The sequence below is a fragment of the Pipistrellus kuhlii genome, unplaced genomic scaffold (assembly GCF_014108245.1).
Source record: "Pipistrellus kuhlii isolate mPipKuh1 unplaced genomic scaffold, mPipKuh1.p scaffold_m20_p_20, whole genome shotgun sequence".
Taxonomy (NCBI): domain Eukaryota; kingdom Metazoa; phylum Chordata; class Mammalia; order Chiroptera; family Vespertilionidae; genus Pipistrellus; species Pipistrellus kuhlii.
In genome coordinates this window covers 4,776,990-4,803,816 of record NW_023425516.1, presented here as the reverse complement: position 1 = coordinate 4,803,816, position 26,827 = coordinate 4,776,990, and the positions used below count along the sequence as shown (strand labels likewise).

The 26,827-nt window shown below is 58.1% G+C and overlaps 1 protein-coding gene across 5 annotated transcripts in view; it reads right to left on the bottom strand.

The window, feature by feature from the left end:
• The window catches only part of RBM19 (RNA binding motif protein 19), a 96,028-nt gene that overhangs the window by 57,994 nt on the left and 11,207 nt on the right, over window positions 1–26,827 (bottom strand). For 3 of the 5 annotated variants that reach the window (XM_045585413.1, XM_045585412.1, XM_045585411.1), the window contains exons 12-21: window positions 26,454–26,575; window positions 25,947–26,043; window positions 25,546–25,656; window positions 23,222–23,422; window positions 22,074–22,203; window positions 17,123–17,304; window positions 16,666–16,726; window positions 15,061–15,140; window positions 13,531–13,586; window positions 11,479–11,595 (exon numbers count right to left, since the gene is read on the bottom strand). In XM_045585413.1, the coding sequence (XP_045441369.1) occupies window positions 11,479–11,595; window positions 13,531–13,586; window positions 15,061–15,140; window positions 16,666–16,726; window positions 17,123–17,304; window positions 22,074–22,203; window positions 23,222–23,422; window positions 25,546–25,656; window positions 25,947–26,043; window positions 26,454–26,575 (1,157 nt within the window). Of the gene's footprint in view, window positions 1–11,478; window positions 11,596–13,530; window positions 13,587–15,060; window positions 15,141–16,665; window positions 16,727–17,118; window positions 17,305–22,073; window positions 22,204–23,221; window positions 23,423–25,545; window positions 25,657–25,946; window positions 26,044–26,453; window positions 26,576–26,827 lie in introns of all 5 variants that reach the window. The other 2 variants (XR_006742334.1, XM_045585414.1) reach the window with 2 other exon arrangements.

Genomic DNA, 26,827 nt, shown 5'->3' with positions numbered 1-26,827 from the left:
CCCCAAGGGCCTTTGGGAATCTGTGGGGGCTGTTTCTGGTTGTCACGGGGATGGGGAGCGCTGGGTGGCCTGGGACAGCCACCATGTCCGCAGCACTCCTCCTGAGGGACACCGGGACACGCAGCCCTGGCTCCTCTGCACAGACCCTGCCCCTGGCGTCCAGCCCAGGCGTCTCACCCCGGCCCGCTGACACCTGGGGTGGGCGCTTCTTCGTCCCCAGCTGTCCTGTGCACCGGAGGGTGCTCGACAGCACCCCAGCTCCCACCCACCAGATGCCAGCAGCTCCCCCCACGATGTGACACCCCTCAACGACCTTAGACGCAGCCCAGCGTCCCCCGATGGGCACACGCTGACCACAAAGAGAACCTGTCTGTTTCCAGCTCTCGGTACCAGCGGGCAAGGGAGACGGTGGGAATGCAGTGCGCCCGCGTCTCGAGTCTGATGGCAGCAGCTAGTGCCCAAAGTGAGAGAAGTCCAGGTCCGCGTGGGTGTGGGGGTTCGGGGGGCAGCAAACAGGAATGCACGGGGTCTCCCCTGCCTGGCACACAAAGCAGTGAATACTAAGCACTATTTATCTCGGGCCTTCATGCGCACGCTCGGAAGGAAACACGAGGGACGACGTATGTACCATGGAAAGAAGACCCTTCGAGGCTGAGGGAACACGCGCGCTCCCCGGCTCTCCAGCCGAGCGGAGGGGCAGCCTTCTCCCTCTGCTGCCCTCCGGCTCCCGCTCTGGCTCTCCGGGCTGGCAGCCAGGGGCCGGGAGCAGCAACCTCGCTAATTCAGTAAATGAACTCTGACAAGACTAAGTGGTTGTTTGGATGGATCCTCTCTCACCCCCGCTCCCTGCGCTGCCCAAACCTCAATTAAAATAAATAAAACACAAGACACTATCGGAGGCTTTTATGGCCGGTTCTCCAGCGAGTCGGAAAATGTTAACGATGCGGAGGCTGTGAGAAGCCCAGGGCTCTGGGCCTGGAGTGGCCAGGGTCCCCCTGACTTTGCTTTTCCTCCCTGGCTTCCCGGCCCGGGCCTCCTGCTCCTGTTTCTGGCAGGGCTGGGCAGGCCTGGGTAGCATTCAGCTGCCATAGGTGTCTGCAACCAATCGGAGGCGATGGCAGCCGCTTGCACCTTGCTGACAGCTGCTGTCAAAATACTCTCACAACCGGCGGCTCGATAATAACTCGAAAATGAGATACAAATGAGGGACTCTTCGTGAGTGGGACCAGCCACCTTCTCCCCACCCCACGGGCTCCCGAGTGGCGGAGAAGGCACGGGGATGCTGGAGATAAGCTCAGGCCACGGTGGAGAGATCAGTTAAAAAAAAACAAAACCCACCTCCAAAAACCCCAACCAAACCAGCTACACGTGGAAGGCTGTCCCGATTCCCCTAAGCTCCCAGGATCCCGCAGGACTGAGGAGAGGGGCCGAGGAGCGGGCTGGAATGCTCCCCAGGAGGGAGGCGGGCACTCAGAGTGGCTCTGGATGTGCTGACGGGATCTGAGAGGGGACGCAAGTGGGAGTTTCTGTCCATCAATCCGGGGGGCTCCCTCCCAGGCCACCCCAGATGGGCCTGGGCCCCCGCCCGCAGTCCAAGCCAGGCCACCGGGCTGTTTTTCTGGTTTTACTCATCCAGCCCCCTCTTTCCCTAGAGCGTGGGCTTCTCTCCCTGGGGGAGGGGTGCCGGCACACACTGCTGGTTCAGAAAAGCACACAAAAGCCCCAGGGAGTGAAAACTGTGTAGTCAGCACTTCCGGTCCCCAGGACCGAAGGGCTCTGAGCGAGTGGGGAGAGGCGGGCAGGTCTGAACTCCTCGCCCCTGCCCGGCCTGGGCTTGCTGGGTCTCTCTGCCGGTCAGGCAGGGTCTGGGTGTCCAGGCGGGCAGGGCTGTAACATGCCTTTCCTCGAGGCTCCAGAATGTCTGGGAAAATTCCACCCTCACCCAGGAGGCTCAGGGGCCCTTACACAACCCACTGAATTTTTCATTATTTTTTGTTCCTTTGCTGTTCTGGGTTAAGCTCGGCTATATTAAGAGAAGCGGAGGCGAAGGCTCAGGCTGAGGGTAAAAAAAAAAAAAAAAAGGACTTTTGCGAACAAGCTGCTAAAGGGGCTTTATTTAAACTCAAGGTAGGCCGAGTCTAATTGTCTGATCCAGGCTGCGCGCGTTAAAGCCTCCTCCACCCACCTCGCCTCTGCCCGCGCCTTCCCTCACAGACGCCTTATCCCTCCGTCCCTGTGCCGGGTAAACACGGAGCCTTTTCGGCTGTGTGTGACAATGTGTGACCCGAATAACCCCTCTGTGCCAGCCTTGTCACTGCCTCTGAGCTGGGCTTTCCACGCCAGAAGGACAAGAGGCTCTGGGCACCCCAGGAAAAGGTGGGGTGCCAATCTGGGGTTACGTCAAACCTCACCTACAGGGCCCCGTGCGGCCTGTAAGCAGCTCTGGGACCTCGGTGTGGCACTTAGCGCCTCTGACCGGCCGGCTCCTCCTCGCCTGTGAGGTGGCGATGTTCATACCTGCCCCGCCTTCCCAGAGTGCCAAGAGCAGGGACGCCGGAAAGCCCCTCCACGCGACCGCTGTCGAGTGGTGGGAATGTGGGCGGTGGCTTCGGCTTTGGTTCAGTTTCCCAAACCCTCTGCGATGGGCTGCTTTTCTCATCAGAAGAAAGCCTTTAAAGGACTAGAGGTCTGATCTGCTAATAACAGAGCAAGATTCCAAAGAGTTCTATGTGTGAAAGAGTTTGAAATTACATAAAACACTGGTCAAAGAACACCTCACCAAAGTGGCTCTGTCCTATCTGCATCTAATGCGATTGGAGGTTGTGGTTTGTTGTGTTGTTGTTGTTGTTTTTAAATATATTTTATTAATTTTTTACAGAGAGGAAGAGAGAAGGATAGAGAGTTAGAAACACCGATGAGAGGGAAACATCGATCAGCTGCCTCTTGCACACCCCCTACTGGGGATGTGCCCGCAACCAAGGTATATGCCCTTGACCGGAATCGAACCCAGGACCTTTCAGTCTGCAGTCCGACGCTCTATCCACTGAGCCAAATCGGTTTCGGTAGGTTGTGGGGTTTTTTTGTTAAACTTCACCTTGAGGATAATTTCCCATTGATTTTTAGAGAGAGTGGAAGGGAGAGACACGAGAGAGAAACACTGATATAAGAGATTGGCCCTAACTAGGGCCAGGGATTGAGCCTGCCACCGAGGGGTACCCTTGACCATAATCGAACCCGGGATCCTTCAGTCCATGGGCCAACTCTCTAAGCACTGAGCAAAAACCGGCCAGGGTGTAATTCAAGTTTGCAAAGGGTTGGCTGTCTTTGGAGTTAAAGAGCGACTGTGGACAGAGAGCAGGCAGAGGCGGCGCTAAGACTCACCAGAAGGCACTCTGCGTTGGTGTCACTGATGGAAGAGTAAAGAGACAGATTACAGATCTGGACCCGCAGCTACATCTACCCAATACCAAAACCCACATTCTGGATCTCGTTCCCGCAAAACAATGCCATCCATCACACTAAACTAACATTCTTAATTTGAATTTCATTGATTTTAAATTCTGTTTGTGTTTAATTTGGAAATGTGTTCTGGTTTTATAGTTCTAAGAGAACCATGAGCATAAGTTGTCAGTTTGTTGGAATTTTACATTTGTACGCACTTAAGCCGCATGTTAATAACAATGCTTACGTGACCGCCGTGGGGGAAGGGCCGTGAGATGTTTCCTTTAGGACTCCTCAGACATCACTCGGGTCTGAGAAACACCGGGCCTGGCCCCGGATGTAGTAAAACGTTCCGTCAGAACAGAAAACCCTTTCACGGACGATCATGCACGTGAGCTCCCTTGCCCAGGGTCCTTGGAGGACCAGAGAGGTCAGGTCACTTTCCTAAGCGCACACAGCTCACCAGCAGCGGGGCTGGGAGGAGGAGCCCCGCTCCTTGGCTCTCGGGGCGGCCCCTCGCATTGCAGGAGCTGCAGGTGAGAGCCACATGAGATGACGGCTGCCCCTGGGCCGGGCCGAAGGCCAAGTCCTTGCAGCATCACTGACCTTGTCCTTACAGCAAACCAGACAGTGTTCCCTGGCCCTTGGACAGGGATGACTCTCAGTCCGGGAGTTGTCACCAGGCCAACGATGTAGAAGACCTGCCCTCTACGAAGGGCTTTAGTGGGGTGGCTCCAGGGAGCACATTCCCCTAGGCCAGTGGTCGGCAAACTCATTAGTCCACAGAGCCAAATAACAGCAGTACAACGATCGAAATTTCTTTTGAGAGCCACATTTTTTAAAACTTAAACTTCTTCTAATGCCACTTCTTCAACATAGACTTGCCCAGGCTGTGGTATTTGGTGGAAGAGGCACACTCAAGGGGCCAAAGAGCCGCATGTGGCTCAAGAGCCGCAGTTTGCCGACCACGGCCCTAGACCAATGAGGTCCCTTCCCGGCATTCACGTTTGCTTCTGTAACCCAGCACCTGCCACGTCCCTGCCTCCTGAGAGATGCTTAGTAAACATTTGCTAAACCGACGAGCTCTTTCGTAACCAGAGAGCAGTGTGTGGAGACCGCCTTTCTCCGTGGGAAGCTCCGAGACAGGAGGCGCCTCCCGAGAGACGTCCGGGGCTCCCGCTGCCTCTGCACCGGGACGCCGGAGTCAGGAGCACAATCAGCAGCTGCAACAATGAGCCGCCTGCGCTCTCCCCACAAGCCCAGACAAAGCGCGGGGACCTTGTGGCGGGCACGGAAGTGAATGGAGAGAGAGGAGGTGGTGAAGGCAAGGTGAGCGCAGGCTGCAGGGACGGCGTCCGACTGCAGGGAATCAGGGCGCCCAGTGCCCCCCTTCCCGCCCCCCCAGAACCCGTACGGCCGCCCCAGGGTGCTCCCTGGGCCTCTGTCTGACCAGCAGGTTGTGGAGCGGAAGAAAAAGTCAGCTGCAGTGGCAGACCAGCCCACGGAATGGCAAAGGAAGGGAGGGGGCCGCAGCCCCACGCTCTCCAGCTCGCAGAGGTGACTGGTGTTTTAGAGGAAACTCCGTGGCTTCCCATGGGCCCTGGTTCGGGATGCGCTGCCAGTCGGACAGAATCGAAAAAGCTCTAGCCACATGCCACGAACACCATGTTCTTAGCCAAATACCTGCGGCGGTGGCATACCTACTGTGGACGGTCCGTGGTGACATCGCTCACCAGCTGCCATGCCATTTCCCAGGAGCCCAGGCGTCCTCGCCATCCTCCAGCCCAATTCCCGCCCGTGTGGCCAACAAGGCTTGCTGCTGGCTTGCAAGGCGGCAGCTACCTCCCCCGCCTGGCCTTGCCCAACCCCGTCTCCGATTCACTCAACAAATGGAAGCTCTGAGAAGTCACACCACGTCCAAGGTCACACAGGGCAGAGCTGGGTGAGAACTCAGGTCTCCTGGCCCTCCCCTCCCCCCTCCGTGTTCTTCTCACTTGGAAAATCACACAGGCTCCTTTCCAAGCGGACAACCAACTGCTGACGACTGAGGACAAGGAGGGCAGGAGAAGGGAGAACCCGGGGAACCGAGCATCTCGTCTGAGCAGGTGCTGCTGCGTCCTGGTCCCGGGGTCAGTGGCAGCAACTTTTTAAAAAGTAACATTTAAAAAGGTATTTGATTTTATTGGTTTTAGAGAAAGTAAGGGCTTTGCAACTGCCCGGAGGTACCATCAACACAGCCTCAATCCCAGGTCAGCCACACAGCGGTGCTGGGCAGCCGCTGACATCCCAGGAGCTAGGAGGCACCCTAAACCAGGTGCTCCCCACAGGAGTGCTCCCCAGAACCCACAAACACTCGCACCCCATGGACAGACCAACGGAGGCCCGTGACCCGGGCACCCCCACTGCGGCCAGGGGTTATGAGTGACATCACAGCGAGGAAGGGGTGGCGTGCGGCGTGGGGCTGAGGCCTTGCCCCGGCTGCTCCACCCTGAATGTGCCGTCACCCCGCTGCTGTCCTCGCTCCCTCTCTGCAAATCACCCCCAAATCCACCGGCAGCTCCCCACTTCCACCACTTGGTCCCGCCAGTCAGCTCTGGCCCAGGTGACTGCAGAAACCTCCCGGGGGGCCTCCTCAGACCCACCCTGAGCCCTATGCTCCCAACAAGATCTCTGACAATATAAGCCAGACACCCCCCTCTTGCGCGCCCCCCCATGCCTCCTCACCCCCCCCCCCCCCCCCCCCCGTGCCTCCCACGCCACCCTCTGCTCAGAACCTGCAGTTGCTGCGGTTTTATAAAAGCCCAGAGGCCTGACATGCAAAGAGATGACCGGCCCAGGCGATCTTGAGGAACAAAGACACTAGACACCACATGGTAACAAAGCCCTGGTAATTAGGACCGCGGGTATTGGCACAGGGCAGACAGATAGACCCGTGGAACGGATCACAGCGTCCGGAGCGGGCCCTCGCACACACAGTCACCTGATTTATGACAAAATCAATACTGCAGAGCAGAGGGAAGAATGGCCTCTGCGATAAATGATGCCGGACCCACTGAATATCCATGTGATCACTACCTCACGCCATACACAAAAATCAATTCCAGACAGACTGCATGCCTAAAGGTGAAAGGTCAAAGCTTGCAGAGGAAAACTCGGCAGACTTCCTTCATGAGCTTGGAGGAGGCAAAGGTTTCTTAAAGAGGACATAGAAATCCTCACCATGAAGGAAAATGTGGCAAACTGACAATATTAGGGGCCTCTATTCACCAAAGGACACCATTAAGACGACACCATTAAGCTAATGACAAAATGGAAGAGAGAGGACTCCAATCATATAGCCACCAAAGAACTAGGATTCAGAATATTAAAAAAAAAAAAATAAGAAAATTAGTAAGGAAAATAACCAGATGACCCAATTTTTAATAAATGGGCAAAAGGCTTGAACAGGCATTCCACAACACAGTGTGTCCAAATACTCATAAATACATGAAAAAACATCTGATTTTCTTAGCCATCAGGAAAGTGCAAGTCAAAACTACCATGTGATGATGTCTTTGTTTATCCACCAAATGGCTAAAAGGAGAGAGACAGACAATACCAAGTGTTGGTGAGGACGAGGGGCATCCAGAACACCCACACTGGTGGTGGCAGTGCCGGCTGATACTCTGGGAACGTGTCTGGCAGTATCTAGTGGCCTGAGCTGCGCACACCCTGTGACCAGCAATGCCACTGCTCCGGGGACACGGTCACCAAAAGACACACACGGAATATTCGCAGGAACATTTCTTCCTGAAACAGATAAAGGACTGCAAACTGCCCAAATGCTCCCCAGCAAAGCAGATACACGTTGGGGCAGTGACACTACTCTGACTGACACCGTAATGATGGACACATGTCATCATGCATCTATCTGGACCCACAGGATACACACCCCAAGGGGAACCCTCTGTAACCTGGACGCTGGGTGACTGCTGTGTGTCAGTGTAGGTTCAGTGATGTAACCCATGTCCACTCTGGTGGGTGATGTGGATAATGGGGGGAGGGGACAAGGGACATGGGAGAGAACTCTCTGTACCTTCCTCTCAAGGTAAACCTCACCTGCTCCAGAAAAGTCTTAAAACAAGACACACCTCAGCACAGTAGGAGGGGCAGGGGCCCGATGAGGAAACGGGTCAGATGGAGCTGGGCCTCACCTCCTGTCCTTAGCGGGGGTCAGCAGGCTACAGCCTTACCTGTGACTTTTATATGTTTTATAAAAGGGCGAGTAAAAAAATACCTGAGTTGTGTAACTGAAACTAGAAGACAAAACCAAAAACCCTTACCCAGGGTGTGCCATCTCCACGAGGCCATGCTTAATTGTTTGGGGATCAGCACCTTGTCCCCTTAAAGGGCCAGAGAGCCAATTGTTCATAGGTTTGAGGGTCATTTGGTCTCTGACACTACTGCTCAATGCTGCCACTGGTGTGACGCACCACGGACAACACGAAAATGAGTGATTGGATGGGATATGCCCCTACCCTGGGTCTCTCTGCAGGGGTGGGGGGGGGGCACCTGGGGAAGCCTCACCCTCCTCACCCCACCCCTCAGAGAACCCAGCTAGGATTTCCTCTCCCCCCATTCCCCTTCTCCAAGGCCCTGGGGAGCTGCTCAAGGCTGTTTCCTTTCCTTTTTTTTTTCTTTTTTCTTTTTTCTGCAGAGCCTCTTCCCTAAGAAGCCTGGTAAACAGGAAGCAGCCCCTCCGCCCAGGGCAGATGACAGCGAGGGCTGGAGGCTCGAGGCTTTGGAAAAGTACTGCTGACAAACCGGGAGTTAATCAGGCAGTGACCCCACACCTGGGCCAGGGAGGACTCAGCAGGCGAGCTGTCCTCAGCCCTCTCTCCACGGTCACGGTCATGGTCATTGAGAGAGGAAATGAGGAGAAGGGGAGGTCAGGGACGGACAGTCGCTGTCCACAAAGCTGGACACAACAGGTGCACCGGGCACAGGAGATGCAAGCCCTGTAATTAGGGCCTCCAGGCACCTGTTGTGAGCTCGCCCATTCACACCCCTAGCAGGTGGTTCACACCTCCGAGAAAGAAACTAATAAAAAAAAAAAAAAAAAGAGGTGGATGAAAAGCTCTCCCTCTGCAGCCTGCAGCCCGCAGCCACGCCCAGCTGCCTGACTGCCAGCAGCTCCCACTGACATGGCTGACCTAGGGGACAGTGGGGGAGGGCCTCTGGACTGAGAGACACCCGGCCATGCTGCTGCAGAGCTGTGTGACCCCGCACACCTCCTCAGCCTCTCTGTCCCTCACGAGCTCCGTCTTCACCAGGATTCCACAGAGCAAGGCTCTGCACAGTGGGTGTGTGTGCTCAGCAAACGTGTACTGAGCACGGCTCTGGGTCAGGGAGCTGTGGACACAGCAGAGAGGCAGCCAGTGTGTCTGAGACTGTAGTCTGGGCTAGGGGTGAGGTACACGAAACCACCACGTGGACAGCACTCCCAGGGCAGCGGTGGGACGGGCTGTAGGAGAACAGGATAGGCCAGCTATCCTGGCGGGGGCCGGGAGTGAGCAGTGGAGGGGAACTGAAGGCCTCACGTTCAGTAGCTATAACTGTGCTCTGGGAGACGACACTGCCCTCTCTAGACGTGAGAGACAGGAGTGGTTCCGGGCCCAGGCCCTGAGTCAGACAGGGACATTCAACTCCAGGCTCAGCTGTGTGGTCCCAGCAGGATGCTTCATGTCCCGGGTCCCAGTTCCCTTCCGGGGTGCAAACAGGCAACGCATCCCTCCCGCTTCTTTGCAGGCTGCTCTGCAGCTGAAGGGGAAGGCTGCCCGGAAGGAGCCCAGCGTTGAGCCCGAGCAGTGAGAGCCCCGTAAGACGGAGCTGGGATCTTGACTACACCTGGCAGGGCAAGTCCACAGAACCTGCCTGGCAAAATGGATCAGACTGGTTCCCCCAAACCCTGCTGGCCACTGGCTTTGTCTGAATTCCGTCTCTGGTTTCCTGACAAGCTGGTCTCCCTAAGAAGGCTCACAGCGACCCCTGCTGGCCGCCCCTCAGAACTGCCTCAAACTCCTAGCTCACAGGCACAACAAAGCAAAGTGAGCCCTGGCGAAGGTCTTTCTGTCTCAGGGGGTTGATGCAAATCCCAGCAGAACAATGGCAGGGAGAAGGCACCGCGTGTAATTATGCCCAGGGGACACGGATTCCCTGTCTTCTCAAATAAATTATAAAACACGAGACCAAACAAAGTGCGTTCCCTTGCCGTGCTGTCTTTTGTCCCCTGGGTAAGTGGCATCCTAAACAAACTGCGAGCCAAGTGAAACTGTCATTTCGGAGGGTACTACTTCCTGATCAAGGTGCGCCGTTTTGAGCTGGCAGCTCTGAAACTGGATTCTTTGTAAAGAGTGGAGGCATGTTAAAGCAAGCAGACGCCATAGGCTGGGACCCGTATCCGCTGTAGCGACACCCTTGCTCACACACTTCTCTCCACTGATATCCAGGCTGCAGGACACATCCTCCCAGAGATCCCATCTCACCAGACTGTCCCCACGCAGGGGACCTGGTCCACAGCGAAGACCCTGCTACCCAGAACCGGTGGGGCCGGTGTCTTTGTGTCAACCCCAGCCAACCATGCCTGCAGGGACCTACGCCTGCAGGGACCCACGCCTGCAGGAATCATGAACCAGCATCTGACTTAGCATGGCGGGGAGGACAGATTTTTAAAGCAGATCCTCTAACCAGCTTCCCTTTCTTTAAACCACCGAGTGAGAGCAAAGGGGTAGATTTCACACAAGGAAACTTCGCTCTAGTCTCTAGAACACATATGTCAAACACAAGGCCCGCGGGCCAAATCCGTCCCGCCAGGCCTTGCAATGTGGCCCGCACCGCGCTGTCATCACTGCACTCCGCTGCATTTCCATCACAATGACAGTTTATGACTGTTCAGTAAACCATTCGGCCCGCGATTTAGGCTGGATTTTAGATTTTGGCCCCTTCTCTGATTGAGTTCGACACCCCTACTCTAGAACATAGAACTTATCTTTGTATCCACAGCTGACCTTGTAAGATGCTAACTGGCAATTCTAACACACTCAGCTCTTCATGCTGGAACTAGACACACAGGCTGCATGGCCGAGGCCTGGAATGTAGGATCCTTCAGTATTCACCCACGTAGGTTTCCAGAACTCTCTTAGGTCCCATTCAAGCCAGGACGAGCTGCCTGGCTGGGGCTAATGTCACCTGCCCTTCCATCCTGAGGGCCAGAGGCCTCTCTGTGCACTGCCGCTGCATCCAGACCTGGTGCTGGGGGACAGCTAACCAACCTGAGAGCGCGGACAGGGTGATGTACCACACAGGGCTGCAGCCCTGTGGCCCCTGCGCTGTATCTGGTCCACACAGACCTTGTCCTGCACGGTGTCTGATTTTAGAAAGCTAACGACTTGCCAACATATTCCCCTAAAAATCCGGATTTTCGGTTTCTCTTTCCAAACGTGGGAAGAACTGGCTGACCAAACCTGCAATTCTACACGACATCCCCGCCTCAGTCCCCGCCAGGCCCGGTCCTGCACGTCCCCCCACCCGTCTGGCTGAGAGGGCTCTCCTGGGTGCCATTATTTGTGTAGGGGATGCACCTTCGCTTTAAAAGGTGCTCTCCACAGACAGCCATGCAGCCAGTGGTCCCCAACCTGGACTTTCCAAGGGAATCCAACTCTGGGGGTTGGGCCTGACAAAGGTAAGCTTGTGAGTCACCAGGTGATTCGAAGGGGCTGCCAAGGCGGAGGGCCCTGAGCGGTAGAAACGTCAGAAAGATGGCGGGGAAAGCCGATGGGGGAGAGGTCCGCCCTCCCTACTTCTTTCTGCCCTACACTCGGGAGAGCAGAGCTGGGACTCAGGGAGATAAATCAAAGGCAGCCACAGATGACCTTTAGAGACCATGGCGCTGGCCTCCAGCGGAGCCACCGCGGCCCCAAGGCCACCCCCCAAGCTCCGGCAGGTCCCCACGCACACGCCGTCCCCCGGACCGAACCGGACCGAGCCGGCGCTGCTCACCTGAAGAGCTCGCGGATCTCGCGGCTGTCAGCCTGGAAGGGGATGTTCCGCACCAGGATCTTGGAGGTGGTCTGCTTCCTGGCAACTTGCTTCTTCCGCGCGGAGGTCAGGGCTGGCCTGGGGGAGAGGGAGGGGCTGGTCACTTGGGGGTCAGCAGCTGCTGCCTTACACTGACTCGACCTCCCTCCCCCCCAAACCTCGCCTGGTCTTCCTTTCAGGCGAGGGAGTGAGGGAGTGAGTGTGGACGAGGCTGAGGTCACAGGGCAGGAGGCAGTCTCCCAGGGAATATAGACCATAATCATCTTCTCCAATGGACACATCCCACCCTGGGGTGTCTCCTGCCCTTCATCCAAGAGACTGAGAGGCCCTTGGGCCTGAAGACAGGAGCCCTGAGGAGGAGAGGCCTATTTCTCCCCGAATCCAGTCTCGTCTGTCTCATTCCAGTCGCAGAAAGACCCAGCTGGTCCCAGGTCCTGTTGGCGAGCTTTCATCCCTCACCGAGGAGCACATCCAGATTCTCCCCGGGGAGGTGGACCGGGGGGAGGGAGGAAACTAGCCTGGGGCCCGGGCACACCCTGACACAGCCCTGCCTTTCCTGCCCCTGCTCCCCGGGACCCTCCCGCTCCGTGAAGGGTCAGGGCACGCTGTGTGCTAACCATCCTGGCGCAAATGCAAACTCGGCCACTTGGGATCCCTTCAGGCCTGTTTCCTTCACCACAGAGAGGGTCTAGGAATGGTGCCAACCTCAAAATGCCTGAGGACTTAAGAAGTCACATCAGACACTGTGCAGCAGCACCCACGTGGATAAGCACCCGTCTAGTGGCAGTTATCACCACGACGACTATGCTACGACCCACTTCCTGTAAGTCCGCCCCACGTCACCTCCACAGAGGCCCTCCCTCCCTGACACAGGAACCCCAGCTTCGCTTCTCCTCCTGGGCCAATCGCAGCCTCACAGCCAAGGTCATTTAACCACGTTTCTATTCACTGTCTGGGTCTGGGCTGTGCTGGCCAACAGCCCGACTCCCTAGAAACAGGGACTGAAGAAAGGTCGCCAGATCTCCACCCTGGCCAAGTTCTCGTGTGCCCCGCGCGTCAGATGCTCTGCACAACCTCCAGCCATTCCGTTTCAATTCCAGGCGTAGTCACCCCCAAGGTCGCACGGCCCTGGATTGGAACGCACAGCTGTGGGGCTGAGTCTGGACCCCCACACTCACACCACAGCTCGGGAACCCATCGTGTTTCCAAGGGCTCCTGTCCCGAGACTTCTCGCTAAGGATGCTCTGCGTGGCACATACCGGGACGGGAGCACCCGGGCAGCCTGGGCTGGAACCTCAGGCAGCATCAGCCGGCAGAGGGAGGAAACAGCAGGTGAGCTGAGAGCTAGTTGGCTCTAGGACCAAAGGACTGAGTGGCTGAGAGTACCAAACAGGTGTCTGCGACCGGCCCAGGGACCGTCAGAAGTTGCTTCATCGCCTGAGGCCGGGGGATGGTAATGGCAATGGTGATGACAGTGTTCCGTGCTGGGCGTCGCGTGAAGCCCCTCCCGTACATTAGCTCATTTAGACATCTGGACAGGTGGAGGTGTTGGGGCAAAACTAAAGTTCAAAAAAGCTTGCTGCTTCCGGAAGCTGGGCCTGGGCATGGTCTGCCGCCGGTCACCACCTCCAACACCTACTGCGTCACAAATGAACGGGGCCGCCTGCGCACTGCTGTCAGGCTCCACAGTAACAAGCCCCGTGAAGGGACGCGCCTAGGTTTCACGGCTTCTGGTTCGGCCGGACACGCCTCCCCTGGTCTACGGGCATGGCCCGGGTAGTGGGACGTGCCTGTTTCCCCCGCCTGCGTCCCTATATCCCGCTGTGAGTATCAACATTTACTCCAAAGACTGACGCAGCCCGGCCCCCGTCAGGGTTGGCAAGCGTGCCACCTCCTTAATTAGGAAGGGTCAGGAGAGGATGGTAAGGGCCATGAGACGCCCCTCGGGGCACCAGCACTGGTGCCGGAAGGATGAACCTGGATCGCAGGGAAGGGAAGGCCCCGGGGACTCACTTAGTGGCTCGTTCCGAGATCCTCACTTCCAGCTTGTGGTCGTCCACGACGTGACCCTACGAGGTAAGATGAGGTAAGGTGACATTCCTGTCCCTCTTCCCCTTTGAAACACCCGCCCGCCCCGCGGCCCTGCCCCAGGCCTGGCTTCGGCTGAGTGAGCGGCCGGGAGTTGCAGGGAGCACTGACCGGCCCCGGGAGGAGGGACCAGCTGGAGCCCAGGACAGAGCAGGGCTTTTCCTGGAAACGCTCGCGCTGAGCCGGCAGCAGCTGGTGGTCAGAGACCCGCGCTCCAATGTCCTCTCGAGCCACGGGGGACCTGGACCATTCCGCCACGCGAGTCACAGGACTTTCCTTGGCTGCAAGTGTTTTCAGCCCAGCAAGCCCCTTCGGTCCAGCCTGCAGAGTTCAGTTTGGTTCGTGTGCTCTTTCAAAGAAAGTGGAATCCCAGTGGAGCTGCGTCTAAGGTCGGTCCTTCAAGGCAAAACTGGCCTATTAGCAAAATCACCCTCAGAAATCCCTTAAATCGCCCAGGAGACGCAGCACGCACGGCTCCGGGCAAACGATTCTCTGCACAACGTGCACACGTGTGTACCGTGAGAAGAGACGACGCTGTGCCCAGCAGAGCCCTGCACATCCGGGTCACATGGTGGGGAAGGAGGGCAGGGCGTGTGCAGAGCTGACTCCCAGTGCCGCTCAGAAAACAGCACGAACCAAACACCATAGACCCGGGGGGCGGGGCCCACCTCCTCCGAGGCCAAGGAGCGGCTGCCCCTTTAGGCCGGGCAGCAGTGCCAGGGTTTGTCCCGGGTAATGCCTGCCCCTCACTGACCGCTTGGCCCCCCCCGGCTTGTGCGATCCCTGATGGAGAGAGCCTTCCAAACAAGAGCCTTTCAGGCCATCACGTCCCTATCATCCTACCCGAACCCAACTCAGCCCGCCGTGCAGCTGCCTTGAGTCAAGGGGAAGGTCAATGTTCTGCTACAGGGGTCGGCAAACTCATTCATCAACAGAGCCAAATATCAACAGGACGATGATTGAAATTCCTTTTGAGAGCCAAATTTTTTAAACTTAAACTTCTTCTAACGCCACGTGGTATTTTGTGGAAGAGCCACACTCAAGGTGCCAAAGAGCCGCATGTGGCTCAAGAGCCGCAGTTGCCGACCACGTTTCTACTAGAACAACTGTGCTGGCCAAGTGCCCAGTTATAACCCGCAAGGCCGCTCGCTCCCTTGACCAGGAAGCTCTCCTGGGACAGAGTCAGTTACTTTCCTACAAATGAGGGATGCTGCCCGGGGCCGTGACCCAGCAGGGCGCCCTTACCACTGTGCCCAACGAGAGCTGGGGTGGTGAGCACACCCGGGCCCCTGACAATGAGCTGTGGATGGATGAATGCACCAGTGACCGCGGACCCTGAGGAAGGCTCCTGGCTCCTCTTGGCGGATCCGCGGTCCCACTCCGTACGGGAGGGCTGGCGGGACCCCGGCCCACTGCCTGCCAGGTGACTCGGCCCTCTCCTGAGAAACCCTTTACCTGGAGCTGCTTGAGCGCCTTCTGGGCCTGCTCCGGCTTCCTGTACTCCACGAAGCCAAACCCCATGGACAGCAGCGCCCCTGGAAGAGAGAGGCGGGAATGAATGACGGTGGGGAGGAACACACACAGGGAGCCCAAGGCCACGTGCAAGGGCCCCGGTGTGCCCCTGCCCTCGGCTTCATATCCTCTCTTCTTCACAGCCCTCTGCGCCCCCCTAACACCTCAGCTCCTGGCTGGCCGTTTATTACTAGTCATCTCCAAGTCAGCCACGGAAGCTATCTACCGCCACCCGAGGCGGCTGCCTGTGAATTGACGTGATAATTAGCTTCTAATAGAATTCCGCCTTTGGGGGGAGGGAACTGACGGGGACGCCAAGGCAGTGACCAGTGGCAGTGCCTCTCCCGGGCAGTCCCCGGCCCTCCGGTACGCAATGCCTGAGACGGATGTGTGTGTGGCAGTCCCACACGCCCAAGGCTCACCCTTTCCGAGCGCCTCTGCCTGTCGGACATGAGGCCGGGAGAGGGAGGGAGGCGGCGGCAGGCGGGAAGGGAAGCTCAAACTGTATGAGAAGCTCGGGCTTTCGGAACTAGATGCAGAGCACTGGGCGGGGTGTTTGGGAGGACACACAATGCAAGATCTCTAATTACCTCTTGCCCTTTGGACACAAGATGGGATGCATGCCTCCTCCCCCGGCATTTCATACACATTTAATGAGCCTATTCTGTGTCCCCCCCAAGGTGAATTCCAGGAGGACTGGCTGGGGTCTGACTGAGGCCACTCTGTCCTTTGAACCAGCCTCTCTCTCCCTTTGCCTTGTGCACTCCCGCCAGCACTCAGCTGCTCCCACCTCCAGCCTCTGTCCCCTGCCTGCTTCCTGCCGCCTCCACCTCCCAGTTGCCGCCCCGCCCCTGCAGTCACCAGCTCGTGTGTCCCCCAGGACACAGCTACAGGCGGACTTGTGGCAGCCCTGCAAATGCCCCCAAACTGAAGGGATGGGGACTGCGCTGTGAACACACAGGGGGCTTTGACAGGACACACACAAGACAAATCTCCAAGGACATCCTGCAGGAGGCCAGGGCTGGAGGGGAGACATAGCAGAGGCCGAGCAACTCGGGACAACACCCGAGGCCGAATGGAGACCACGGCGGCCTCTGCATGGCCCGGCACCCACCAACCAGCGAGGTGCGTGGCCAATGCCTCGGTGGAACCTTCCAGATGTCCTCCGTCTGGGTTACTTCTCGGAGGGGAAGGGAACCCTGGGTCGGCACTTCCTGCTGTTCCCTAGGAATCCCCAGGGCAGAGGAGACAGGGGAGGAGGGGCCTCTGCCTCTGAACGGTGCCACCCCACTGGCCCCAGTGCCTGCTCCCCGACCGTCCGCCAGTCCAGGTTCTCAGAACCTGATGTGTGCAGTTGCCCCGCTGGGCACCAGGGTCTCCGGGACACGGGACTCAGGGCCACTCTGCCAAGCAGGGTCGGTTGGCAGTGACAGTGTTTCAGAACGAAAGAGGACTCTCAGAACAACCCCGTGCGAGCCGCCCTCACCCCCACCCAAAGCTCTCGCTTCCGGAACCATTTCGTCCCGGCTGGGGCTCCGAAGGCAGTACCTGCTTTGCTCTTCTTCCTGGAGATGGAGCAGCTCTTCACCGCGCCCGCCTTGGAAAACACCTGGAAGAGAGAGTTTCAACAGGTATCATGGCTGCTCCCGCCGACCCTGCAGCCATCCCAGGCGGGGCCTTAAACATGGGATGTGCAGCCGCAGACAGCGAGGGCCTGCTCCCTCAGCCCACACGGCTGACACTGCCTGTGCTTTCACAGGGCGGGTGCCTCCCCAGGCATCCGGCCTGTCCCTTGGGTGCTGTGGGGACCCCCTCCCCAGCTCCAGGCTGGTCTGGCTGCTGCTCGGGTCTCAGATGACACGTCGCTGGACGGCCCGGCAGATGTTAGGCAGATGGGCGTTGGCTGCTCAATGACATCAACACCAGAGCCTGCTGACAGGCTGGCCACGGCAGCCATTACGTGAGCTGACAGGGTTCCCAACCCGCACCCTGAGCCCTCACTCACCTCCCTCAGCGTCTCCTCAGTTGTGTCGAAGTTGAGATTTTTAATAAACAGGGTACACCCAGGAAGGCTCTCTTCCTCCTCCTCCTCCTCCTCCTCTTCCTCCATCTTCAAGGAAGATTCGGCTGCTCCTCCCTCTGTTGTCTCTTCACCCTCGTGGGTCTCACTGTCTGGCACTGGATCCCCTTAAAAAAAAAAAAAAAAAAAAAAACAGTAATAAAAAAAAAACAAAAAACACCCAAAATCCATTAAGTGACGCCTACTCTGCCTCAGGCTCAGAACCTCTGGATCCAGGGTGTTTAGCTGGGTGGGCAGCGCCAGGAGGGGCACCACCCTCAACCTGGGCTGGCCAGCAAGTCCTGAGAGCAGGGAGAGGCGGTCCCGCCCCTTCCCATTTTGAAGAGAAAGGAACAGGAAACACAGACCCCAAATGATGACCCCTGAAGGCTCGGACTACCCACGATGCTCATGATAAAAGATTGGGAGGAAAGTAAGCCAGGAAACAATATGCACGGTCACTCCCTCGCCTCACACTCTGTAACCTGGGACAGGAGCAGAGCTCCCGGGGCTGTCCTGAGGGGCTCACAGACTCACAGGCTCAGCAGGCCTGCAAGGAAGCAGGGCAATTGGTTGTCTTTTTAAACCTCACCCAGAGAATACCTTTTCCACTGATTTTTAGAGTGGAAGGGAGGGAGGAAGAAACGGAGATAGAGAAACATCAGTGTGAGAGACATGGGTTAGCTGTTCCCACAAGCACCCAACTGGGGTTGGGGATCAAATCTGCAACTCAGCTATGTGCCTTTAACCCAGAATCGAACCAGCAACCTTTCAGTGCGTGGGTCGGTGTTCTAACCATTAAGCTACACTGTCCAGGATGTGTTTTTCATTCAAAAAAGAAAAACAGTGTTTCAGCTGCCTTCATTCATACTTTAAGCTGTTTAAACAAGGGTTCTCACCCTTATAGTGTTTGCACTCTCCCCGTACTGTGTACTGTGAACCAGCTATGACTGCAGACATTTGAAGGTTCTACTTAACTTGCAGGCTGGGCTTATTTCACGTACACCCAATATTCTGGAGTTTAGTAACTTCCATCCTATGACACACACACACACACACACACACACGGCAGGAAAGCCATGGTCACAGTGCTCCTGGTTATTTCTGGAGAGGGAGACAGGCTGTGGTTTCATCTGCCCCCCCCTCCCCCCCTTCTGAAGGAACAACATTGCGGGGAGAGGACAAAGCAGATGTGACACGGGGAGCTGGCAGGCAGGTGTGTGGCTGGACACAGAGGCGGCCAGCCCTGGTGTTAAGTGTGAACTGAGTGTGAATTCCACTCGAGGTTGACGGAACCTCACAGGGATGTCCGGAAAACATGTTCAATTTCCATCAACCTCCCCAGTCCCCCAGCCCAAGTCACATGATCCGGGCTGGGGACAAATCCCCCACCACATCCAAGTTTCTGACGCCCCTCCCCCAGCCTCCAGGAAATAAACCACTTCAGCAAAGGCAGCCCTCAGCGGCCCCACCCCTCACCCTCAGGGCTCCCTGCAGATCCAGACCCTGATTGGCTGGCTGGCACAGGCTGGCCAGGCCGCTCGGCATGCCACCCAGAGCCGAAGGAGATATCCCTGCCTCTCGCTCACACCAGACTCAGAGGGTTCAAACTTTTGGGACCCACAGGGGCTGCTTGGGTTTTGGGTCTGTCCCCAAACCTATGCTGAGCACCAAAGCCTCTCCATCCCGCCCCCTCTCTGCTGCACGCCTAATGCTTACAAGTCCTAGTGAAGCGTCAACGCTCTGTCACAGGACAGCCCTCTGAAGCCCCAGGGAACACTGAGGGCGATCACGCTGTCCACTGGCCGCTGATCATCAGTGGCACGGGCGTCCTCCCTCCCTCCCCGGAGGAGAAGCTAGAACCAGCGTGTCTCCAGGACAAAGAAAGAATCTACATAAAAGCTCCCTCCCACACAATTTACCCAACAAAGCCCCATGGTGTGGCCACTGTACTCAATCCCCACTTGCGGGTGCACACTGTATCGCTAACGATGGGGAAGCAGAACTACGCAAACAGTTAAGACTTCAGTTCCCAGTGAGAACTTCAATGGAAAGGAACTCTGCGGGCCTTCAGCTAGGAGGACAGCTCCCCGCTGGCTCTCCTTGCATTTGCCTTGGGGAGGAGAGAAGAAGGGAAGGGACTGAGGTGCACGCTGTGCCAGGAGACAGGGTGACAGAAGCTGTGGTTGTCTCATTGGGGAACTCAGCAGCCACCTTCCCATGGAAAATTCTGGGGCTGAACCCTAAATCTCAGGTGCCTGCAGGCTGGAGAGGGGTTTATGAAGACTAAAAAAGATTAAAATGATAATAACAATAAAGGACGGTGAGGATGATGACGGTGAGAGGGCTCACAGCAGCTTAAGGGGCAGCCTCCTCTTGTCACTGGCCAATGTCAAGAGGCCAGTGTTGACTATGACGTCCACATAGGACGTCAGCCCAGGGTGGTCAGATGTTCAGATGTTTCCAGAGAAACTGCAAGTCCAGCTCGTCCGGGAAAACCCACGGTTGAAAGCCTTGGCAACGAGCTCACAGGCCTGTCCCAGCTCTGCACCAGGCAATGGTCAGCTCGTGGCCGCCAGTGGTCAGCCAGGGCCCTGTGCTCTGCCCCTCCCCTGGGCAGACTCCTGGCCATGCCTGCTGGCCCCTCCCTCAGCCTCTCCGGTGGGGGGGGGGGGGGCAGGCAGGACTCCAGCCAAGCCCAGTGTGACATCCAGGCGTCACAGCCTCAAGACCACCAGCTCAGGGGCCCAGCAGCTGTGAGTGTGGCCAGCATCCCCTGAGGCCAGCTGCCTCCCGACCCAGGGGCAGGGGCGGGTCTGCATCAGGTTAAAGCCCGGGTACCTGCCCAGAAGGAGTGACGTCTGGGCTATGACAGAGCGAGTGGAGAGTCAGCACAGCACCCCAGAGCCAGACAGAGCCTCCTTCCCTGGCGAGTGAGCTGCCCGCAGGCCCAGCCCAGGACGAATGAGGGGCCTGGGAGGACACCCAGGACCTGCTCCCTGCCGGCTCTTCTGGTCCCTCCCACTTCTACTGGGCCAACCAGCACTCCTGACCCCAACGCCTGGGAGGAGCATCTGACGGAAATAAAAGGCCATGGACCGAATGCGGCCTCCAACAGCACAGAGCCAGTGCCGTTTCCCTAAACCTGTGTCCCAGCGCCCGCCTCCCGCCCCAGCATCTCCTGAGCTGCGGGAAGAACTGAGGAGACAAGGGTACCTCAGCCTGAGGTCTGCTGAGAAGGGGCCCAGGCTCAGTCAGGAGGGGGCGCACAGCTGGGAAAGCACGCGGCCTGGGAAACGAGAGTGATGCCGAGAGTGTGGCTCCAGGCAACTGCCTCCTACCCACGGAGCCGCAGCATCCTTCCCGGGAAAACGGAGTTAGACGCACCCTCACACGTGTGCACACACATGCACACGCACACACACCCTCTGCTCCTGGCCCCCGAGTGGGGAGACAGTGGGAAGGCTAGAAAGCATAAACAAGATGTTTATGTGAAACTCAAACAGATGTTTGCCAACGGGATCACCAGGAGCCAGAAGAGGGGAGAAGTAAGGCGGGGCGGGGCCGGGCCCGGCAGGGCCCGGGGCGGCGGGGGCTGGGAGGCCTGGGAGGCCGCGCCGCCATCGGGCCAGCACAATAAAACCCAGTCAGGCACCGCGGAGTGGGGCCTCAGTGTAATCAGGCGGCAGAATTCAGCCGCTCCCCCCTCTCCGCTCCGGGCGACGGCTGCCAGCACAGACTGTTATCAGCAGCGAGCAGCTTCTCGGGCAGGGGGGTGGGGGGCCCCTACCCCACGGAGGCCTTTATCTGGAGGTGAGGGTCTCGGTTGTGGGGAGATAAACGCGGCCCCCTCCCTCAGGACCGGCACGGAGAGCGGAGGGGTAAACGGAAAAGCTCCTCGGCACCCCCCTGCCCACCTCCCTGGGGGCCCGGGGACATGCAGGGCGGCTGCGGAGCCCGTGCAGCCGGACGGCCTTGGGGAGCCGCAGGAACAATGCGGTGTCAGGAGGAGCGGGGGACAGAGGGGACTGTGTACGCGATGGTGTCAGAAGAGGAACAAAAAGAGGCCCCGGGTGAGCTCTGGGGGGGGGAGGGGGGTCACCTGACAACAGGGCTCGGAACCAGCACAGACACGGCCCCGACCTGCACTCCTTCTCTATGCTATTAACACTTTTTTAAAAATAGGAACAATGGTTATGGCAGATACCAGACTTATTTTTTTTTTTTAATAAGCTGGTAACCCCAAAGGGGTAGAGGGAAAGGGGGAGAAATATTACTGACAGCCAAGATCTTGGCCCCTGGCTAAAAACCGTCACAGCCCTTTTAAAAACTTTTCTGCAGGCCTTTAATTCTGCACTGGCCTAGGAGGCACTGGGAATACAGGGGGGTTTGGGTGATCCACCATTGGGGGGGCCCCTGACCCTTCTGGTGGGTCCAGAGAGTGCTGTGTCTCACCAACCTCAGGACATCTCTCCACAAGAGAACTGCGAGGTCCCACTGCCAATGGCACCCCTTCCTCCCTTCCCTGCCTTTGCGGCCCCTGGACGCCAGAGGGCGCTGCGCCACTCCCGGGCCCTCCGGAATGACTCCTCCACCAGCCACCCTGGCCCAGGAGGCATCTCCCGTGGTGTGTGAAGGCTGCTTTCACTGGCCGTGTTCGAGTCCCTGGTAACAGTTTCTAAGCAGTTTATTTTCCTCACAACCTCTAATTGACAAGCCAAAAAGCTGGCTGCCTTGGCTGCCCCCATCATGTTTATGCTCTATTTTCTAAGAACGCGCCTATGAAATCCACGAGTCTGAGGCCCACGGGTCTCCGGGACGAATAATGAACTTGAAACCTAATAAATGGTGCCGCCCACCCGCTTCCCTCCCCGCTGTCCCGGGGCTCAGCTCTCACCGGGTTCTGGCGCCGCCCACTCCTTTCCCGCAGGCTCCACCGGTGTGTCTTGGGGTTCCTCCCTCTGGGGGGCTGAGCCGGAGAAGACGCCCATGGGAGCCCACTCCAGATACAGGGGGACGTGGTGGAACTGCGGAGACAGAGGCGAGGAGGGCTCAGTGTCTTACACAGACCAAGAGCCCGAGGGTCAGAGAAGATGGGCGACTCGCCCTGGGAGGAGAGGCACACAGCCCAGAACCCTCCTCTGCCTGATCCCCCGCTGCAGCTCAGAGCCGGGGGAAAGAACCAGGATGGGATGCAGCTCTTGCGCAGGAAGTGCAGTGGGGCCGCTGGAGACCACTCTTTCTCTCCCCGCAAGACTCTCGGCCACGCATGTGCACATATGTGCATGCGGCTGTTCTTTGAAAGGACAAAGCAGACGCTGACAGAGGCTGCACATCGCTAACGTGCCTGACAGAGAAGCTACGTGCAGTGGCTGAAAGGTGACCCCCAGCGTCTGTGTAACCTGGTTTGGAAAAAGGATCTTTGCAAATGTCATTAAGTGAAGGATCTGAGGTGAGGCCGGCCTGAATCCAGCCAGAAATGGAGGAGAGGAAAAGGCACAAGGAGGCAGAGGTCAGCGCAGCAGCCACTGCCATGGGCACTGGTGCCAGCAGGCGCTGCAGGGGCCATGGGGGGGCCTCCTTGGAGCCTCAGAGGAAGCATGGCCCTGCAACACCCCAGTTTCCCACCTCCGGCCTCAGAACTGTGAGAGGACACATTTGTGCTGTTTTAAGTCACGAGATTGGTGGTAGACTGTTATGGCGGCCATAGGAAACTACCACATTAATGAATCTGAGTGTGTGAGTATACGTTTGTTTTTACCAAGGACAGGAGACAGCCACCTACAGAACTGACTTCTAAATTACTGTGGGTACAAGATCCCAAAAGCGGAAGAATGAGGGTCAAGTCCAAGGGGGCAGGACGCTGTGGAGCCTGAGGCGCAGGATGCCGTGACCTCTTTCTGGAAGTCGCAGCCTCTCTATCTGTGATCTCAGGGGGGACTCAAGCTCACAGTCAGCTCAGAGCAGGTGCTTTCAGAGGGGCTCCCACGGGCCAGGCCCCTGCTGGGACCGCTCCCTTCACTCCGGATCGCAGGCCGTGCCTACCTTGGAATAGGCCAGGTGGCGGAAGGCCTTGCGGGCCTCCAGCGGCTCCAGGAACTCCACGATGGCGGTGACGCCGCCCTCGGGCAGCAGCACGCGGCCCAGGCTGCCGAAGCGGCCGAAGGTCTCCTGCAGCTCGGCCGCCACCGTGCCTGCCGGCAGGTTCTTCACCAGAATCACGGTTTTGCTTCGCTCCGCAGCGGGCTGCGAAGAGAGGAACACGTTAGGGACAACACGAGGGTCGACCCTGCCGCCAGCACTGTCTGCGGTCCGCTCCGGACCAGGCGCCCCCTGGGGACCTCAGTCACCAGGCATTTCGAAGGCCGGCTCAGGAGATGGCACCATCTCAGGCACGTGGCTCCCTGGATAAGAGGTGGCTGTGGCGTAGATAAGGGTGAGGGCACCAGAGTGGACGCCTGGGTCAAATCCCCGCCCCTCCACTGTAGAGCCGTGGCAGATCCTGCCACTGCCCACTGCAGCCCTGTGGGACATCCAGGCAGATCTGCGTCCATGGCCCAGGCCCAGGGCCTTTTCCTGCAACTACAGGCGCCTGCTGTCACATCATGGCAGGCGACAGCGGCTGGGAGCAGCCCGGGCTCCCAGGGGTTGGTGCGTCCCTGGTCCTGTGGGTGGGACAGTTCCAGGGAGGGCCCTGCAGGTGTCCCAGTTCCAGCTCAGCCCTGCTAGACAAGGTGCCGTCATAAGCATGCCCTGTACCAGCCTCCTGCCTCCCCTTGGCCTTTCTCACTGTCTGCTGCCCCAAACAATACCTGCCCTTGCCTCCGAGTCTGCTTCTGGAAGAAACCAAGCCAAGACACTAGACACTTAAGATGCATGGACCTGCGCCCGGCCCCTCACTAACATACGGACCCGGGGCCGTCTCCAGGGCCCCTCGGGAGAGGGCTGCCACAGCTGCGCTCACACAGGCACAGGGCGCACAGAGCGTAGCGCTGTGTGAACGTCAGCACTGTTCCATGGAAAACAAAGCTGGAGGACACAGGAGAGCCAAAAACATGTAATGGGCAAGTTCCAGGTTTGGGATCATCTGAACAGGAGTCTCAGCTCAGCCACTGACCTGGCCTGAAACCTCGGGTCAGCTGCTTTCCCCCGTGGGCCTCAGTGTTCTCATCTGTGAAATGGGCTAATAGTTACACCCACACTGTAAGCCTCACAGGGTCTCCTCAAAGGGAAGGGCACACCTGCAGGTGGGACAGGCAGGGCACCCATGGGCTTTGTAGGTGCAACTCAGATTGCAAGTGTAACAGTTTGGGACGTGGACTCCGGGGCCACATTCAAACCTGGCTCCACTACGAACGGCTGCATGGCCTGGGACAAGGGCCTGCACCTCTGTGATGTCCCCACAGGGTTAGGAACGTGAAACTCGGAGGGCGCTTTGATAAGTCCCGATAGATGCTAGCTAGCGATACAGTTACTGACCCTTCCACCCACCTCCCTACCTGCCTCTCATCCATCGCCCCCGCTTCCCACCCACTCAGCATCCGCCCATCCTTCCATCCAAGTCACCTTTTAACGTCAAGTCCAAGGCTGGTAAACCTGAGCAAGTTGCTGTTTGGGTGGCGGAAGCTGAGACGGAGCCCAGGCCCTGGCCACAGTCTCTTTGTTGGACCTTTAAGTCACCCACCGCCCTCAGGGCCTCAGTCTCCTTGTTTAAGGATGTTAGATGCTCCCTGGACCCCTGAGACCATCAGCCATAACCCTAAGAACCCACCTGGTGGAGTGAGCACAGGGTGGTGACCGCTCCCCTACTTGGTTCAAAGAAGGCCTTCAGCAGGTGCTCTTTGAAAGGAGGCGAGGTGGGGGGGAATATAGGGATGTTTGGGGCCCCCTGGTCTGCATGAAGGTTACGAGGTAGCCCTCTTGCATATGGCCCCTGAGACACTATCCGGTCAGACAAGGCGCCTGTCTGACCCATGTGGTTTTCTCCTATTTTTTCTTTTTTTAATATATATTTTATTGATTTTTCACAAGAGAGGAAGAGAAAGGGATATAGAGTTAGAAACATCAATGAGAGAGAATCATCGATCAGCTGCCTCTTGCACACCCGCTACTGGGGATGTGCCTGCAACCAAGGCACATGCCCTTGACCGGAATCGAACCCGGGACCTTTCAGTCTGCAGGCCAACGCTCTATCCACTGAGCCAAACCTGTTTCGGCGGTTTTCTCCTATTTTTGGAGACTAAAAATTAACGGCAAACGTCACCCTCGACAGGCCGGATCCTCACACCCACTGCCACACCGCCAACCTGAAGCCCAGCCCAGCTCCCGGCTCCCCGTGGCGGCGGCCGCGCCGAGCTGTGTGCACCCACCTGGCTGAAGGAGTCCAGGCTGACTCCGTTGTCCAGGAGGAAGCGCCTCACTTCCTGCACCAGCTGGGTCTCCCCGAGGGCCACGCGCACGGCCACGCTGCCCTTGGTCTCCTGTGGGAGGGGAGGAAGAGGCTGCTGGCTGTCGGGCAGGTGACGAGCAGCCTCCTGTGTCCCACAGCCTGCGAGGAAGGCCTGGATGGAGAGGACCCTGATGCCCTCCCCGATCCCACCTCTCGGGGCGGCTCCACGCCCATCCCCCAAAGGAGCCAAGGTCTATAGGGGTGGCTGGGACGTGCCGCGGCCCAGGCTGCCCACGGACAGCAGCAGCAGCGCCCCTGCTTGCCCTTGACCCCCTCACGTTAGGCCCACGGCCGGGTACATCAGACTGGCCGCCCACTCACGTGGTCAAACACTTGGCTCTTGGTGGCGCTGTACTTCTGTGCGATGGCGTCGGCCACAGCGTTCGGGCCCATGAACAGTGTGTTCCAGTTGTGAGAGCTGAGGCAGGAGAGGGACGTCAGACCGCAGAGCAACAACCGGGATATTGTTTTAGATGCAAAACCTTTGAGAGCTGAGCCCCCGGCCTGCCATCCTAACCCCCAAAGCCTCTCTCCCCCCAACCCCCTTGGTGTGGGCCACCCACCCAGGGCCTGGGGACGAGGACAGGGACGACGACATGGACAACCCTCACATGTATCTGTGCCTGTTCACCTGTTTAACCCCTAGGACTCCGCAGGGCTAAGCACTGCTGTGGTCCTCCCATTTTGCAGATGAGACACAGGCTCAGCAAGGTTACAGCGAGGCCGGACCCACCACAGGAGCCAGAGCCCCGCGGCGGCTGGGGAGGAGGGGGAGGGGGCGAGGGCGCAGGAGCCTGCTCAGGGCCCGAGGCTGCGCGTGCTAAGAACCTGGAGCTGCTGGCTTTGTCTTTGGCCTCTTTCTTCTTCTTGTAGGAGGATGACCCCGGGGCGCTGGCGTCCTCGCTGGCTTCCTTCTTGATGGTGGAGGGTAATACGTGGAGCATCCTGCCCTGGAGGGGGCGAGGGGGCGAGGGAAGGGGTCAGAAGAGGGGGCTGGGGGGCAGGTGCCTCCACATCCTCCCCAGGAGATGGGCCTCTCTGAGAGCAGGCGGCAGCACCGGGTGCTGAAACCCTCTGACGTGGCCTCAGTCACGTCAGTAACCCGTGTGGTTACCCTCGACCTGAATGAGCACGTGGCACGGGACCTGGGGCCTGACACTGGGATGGAGACCACGTGACAGCCTCACGAGGGAGACTGGTCA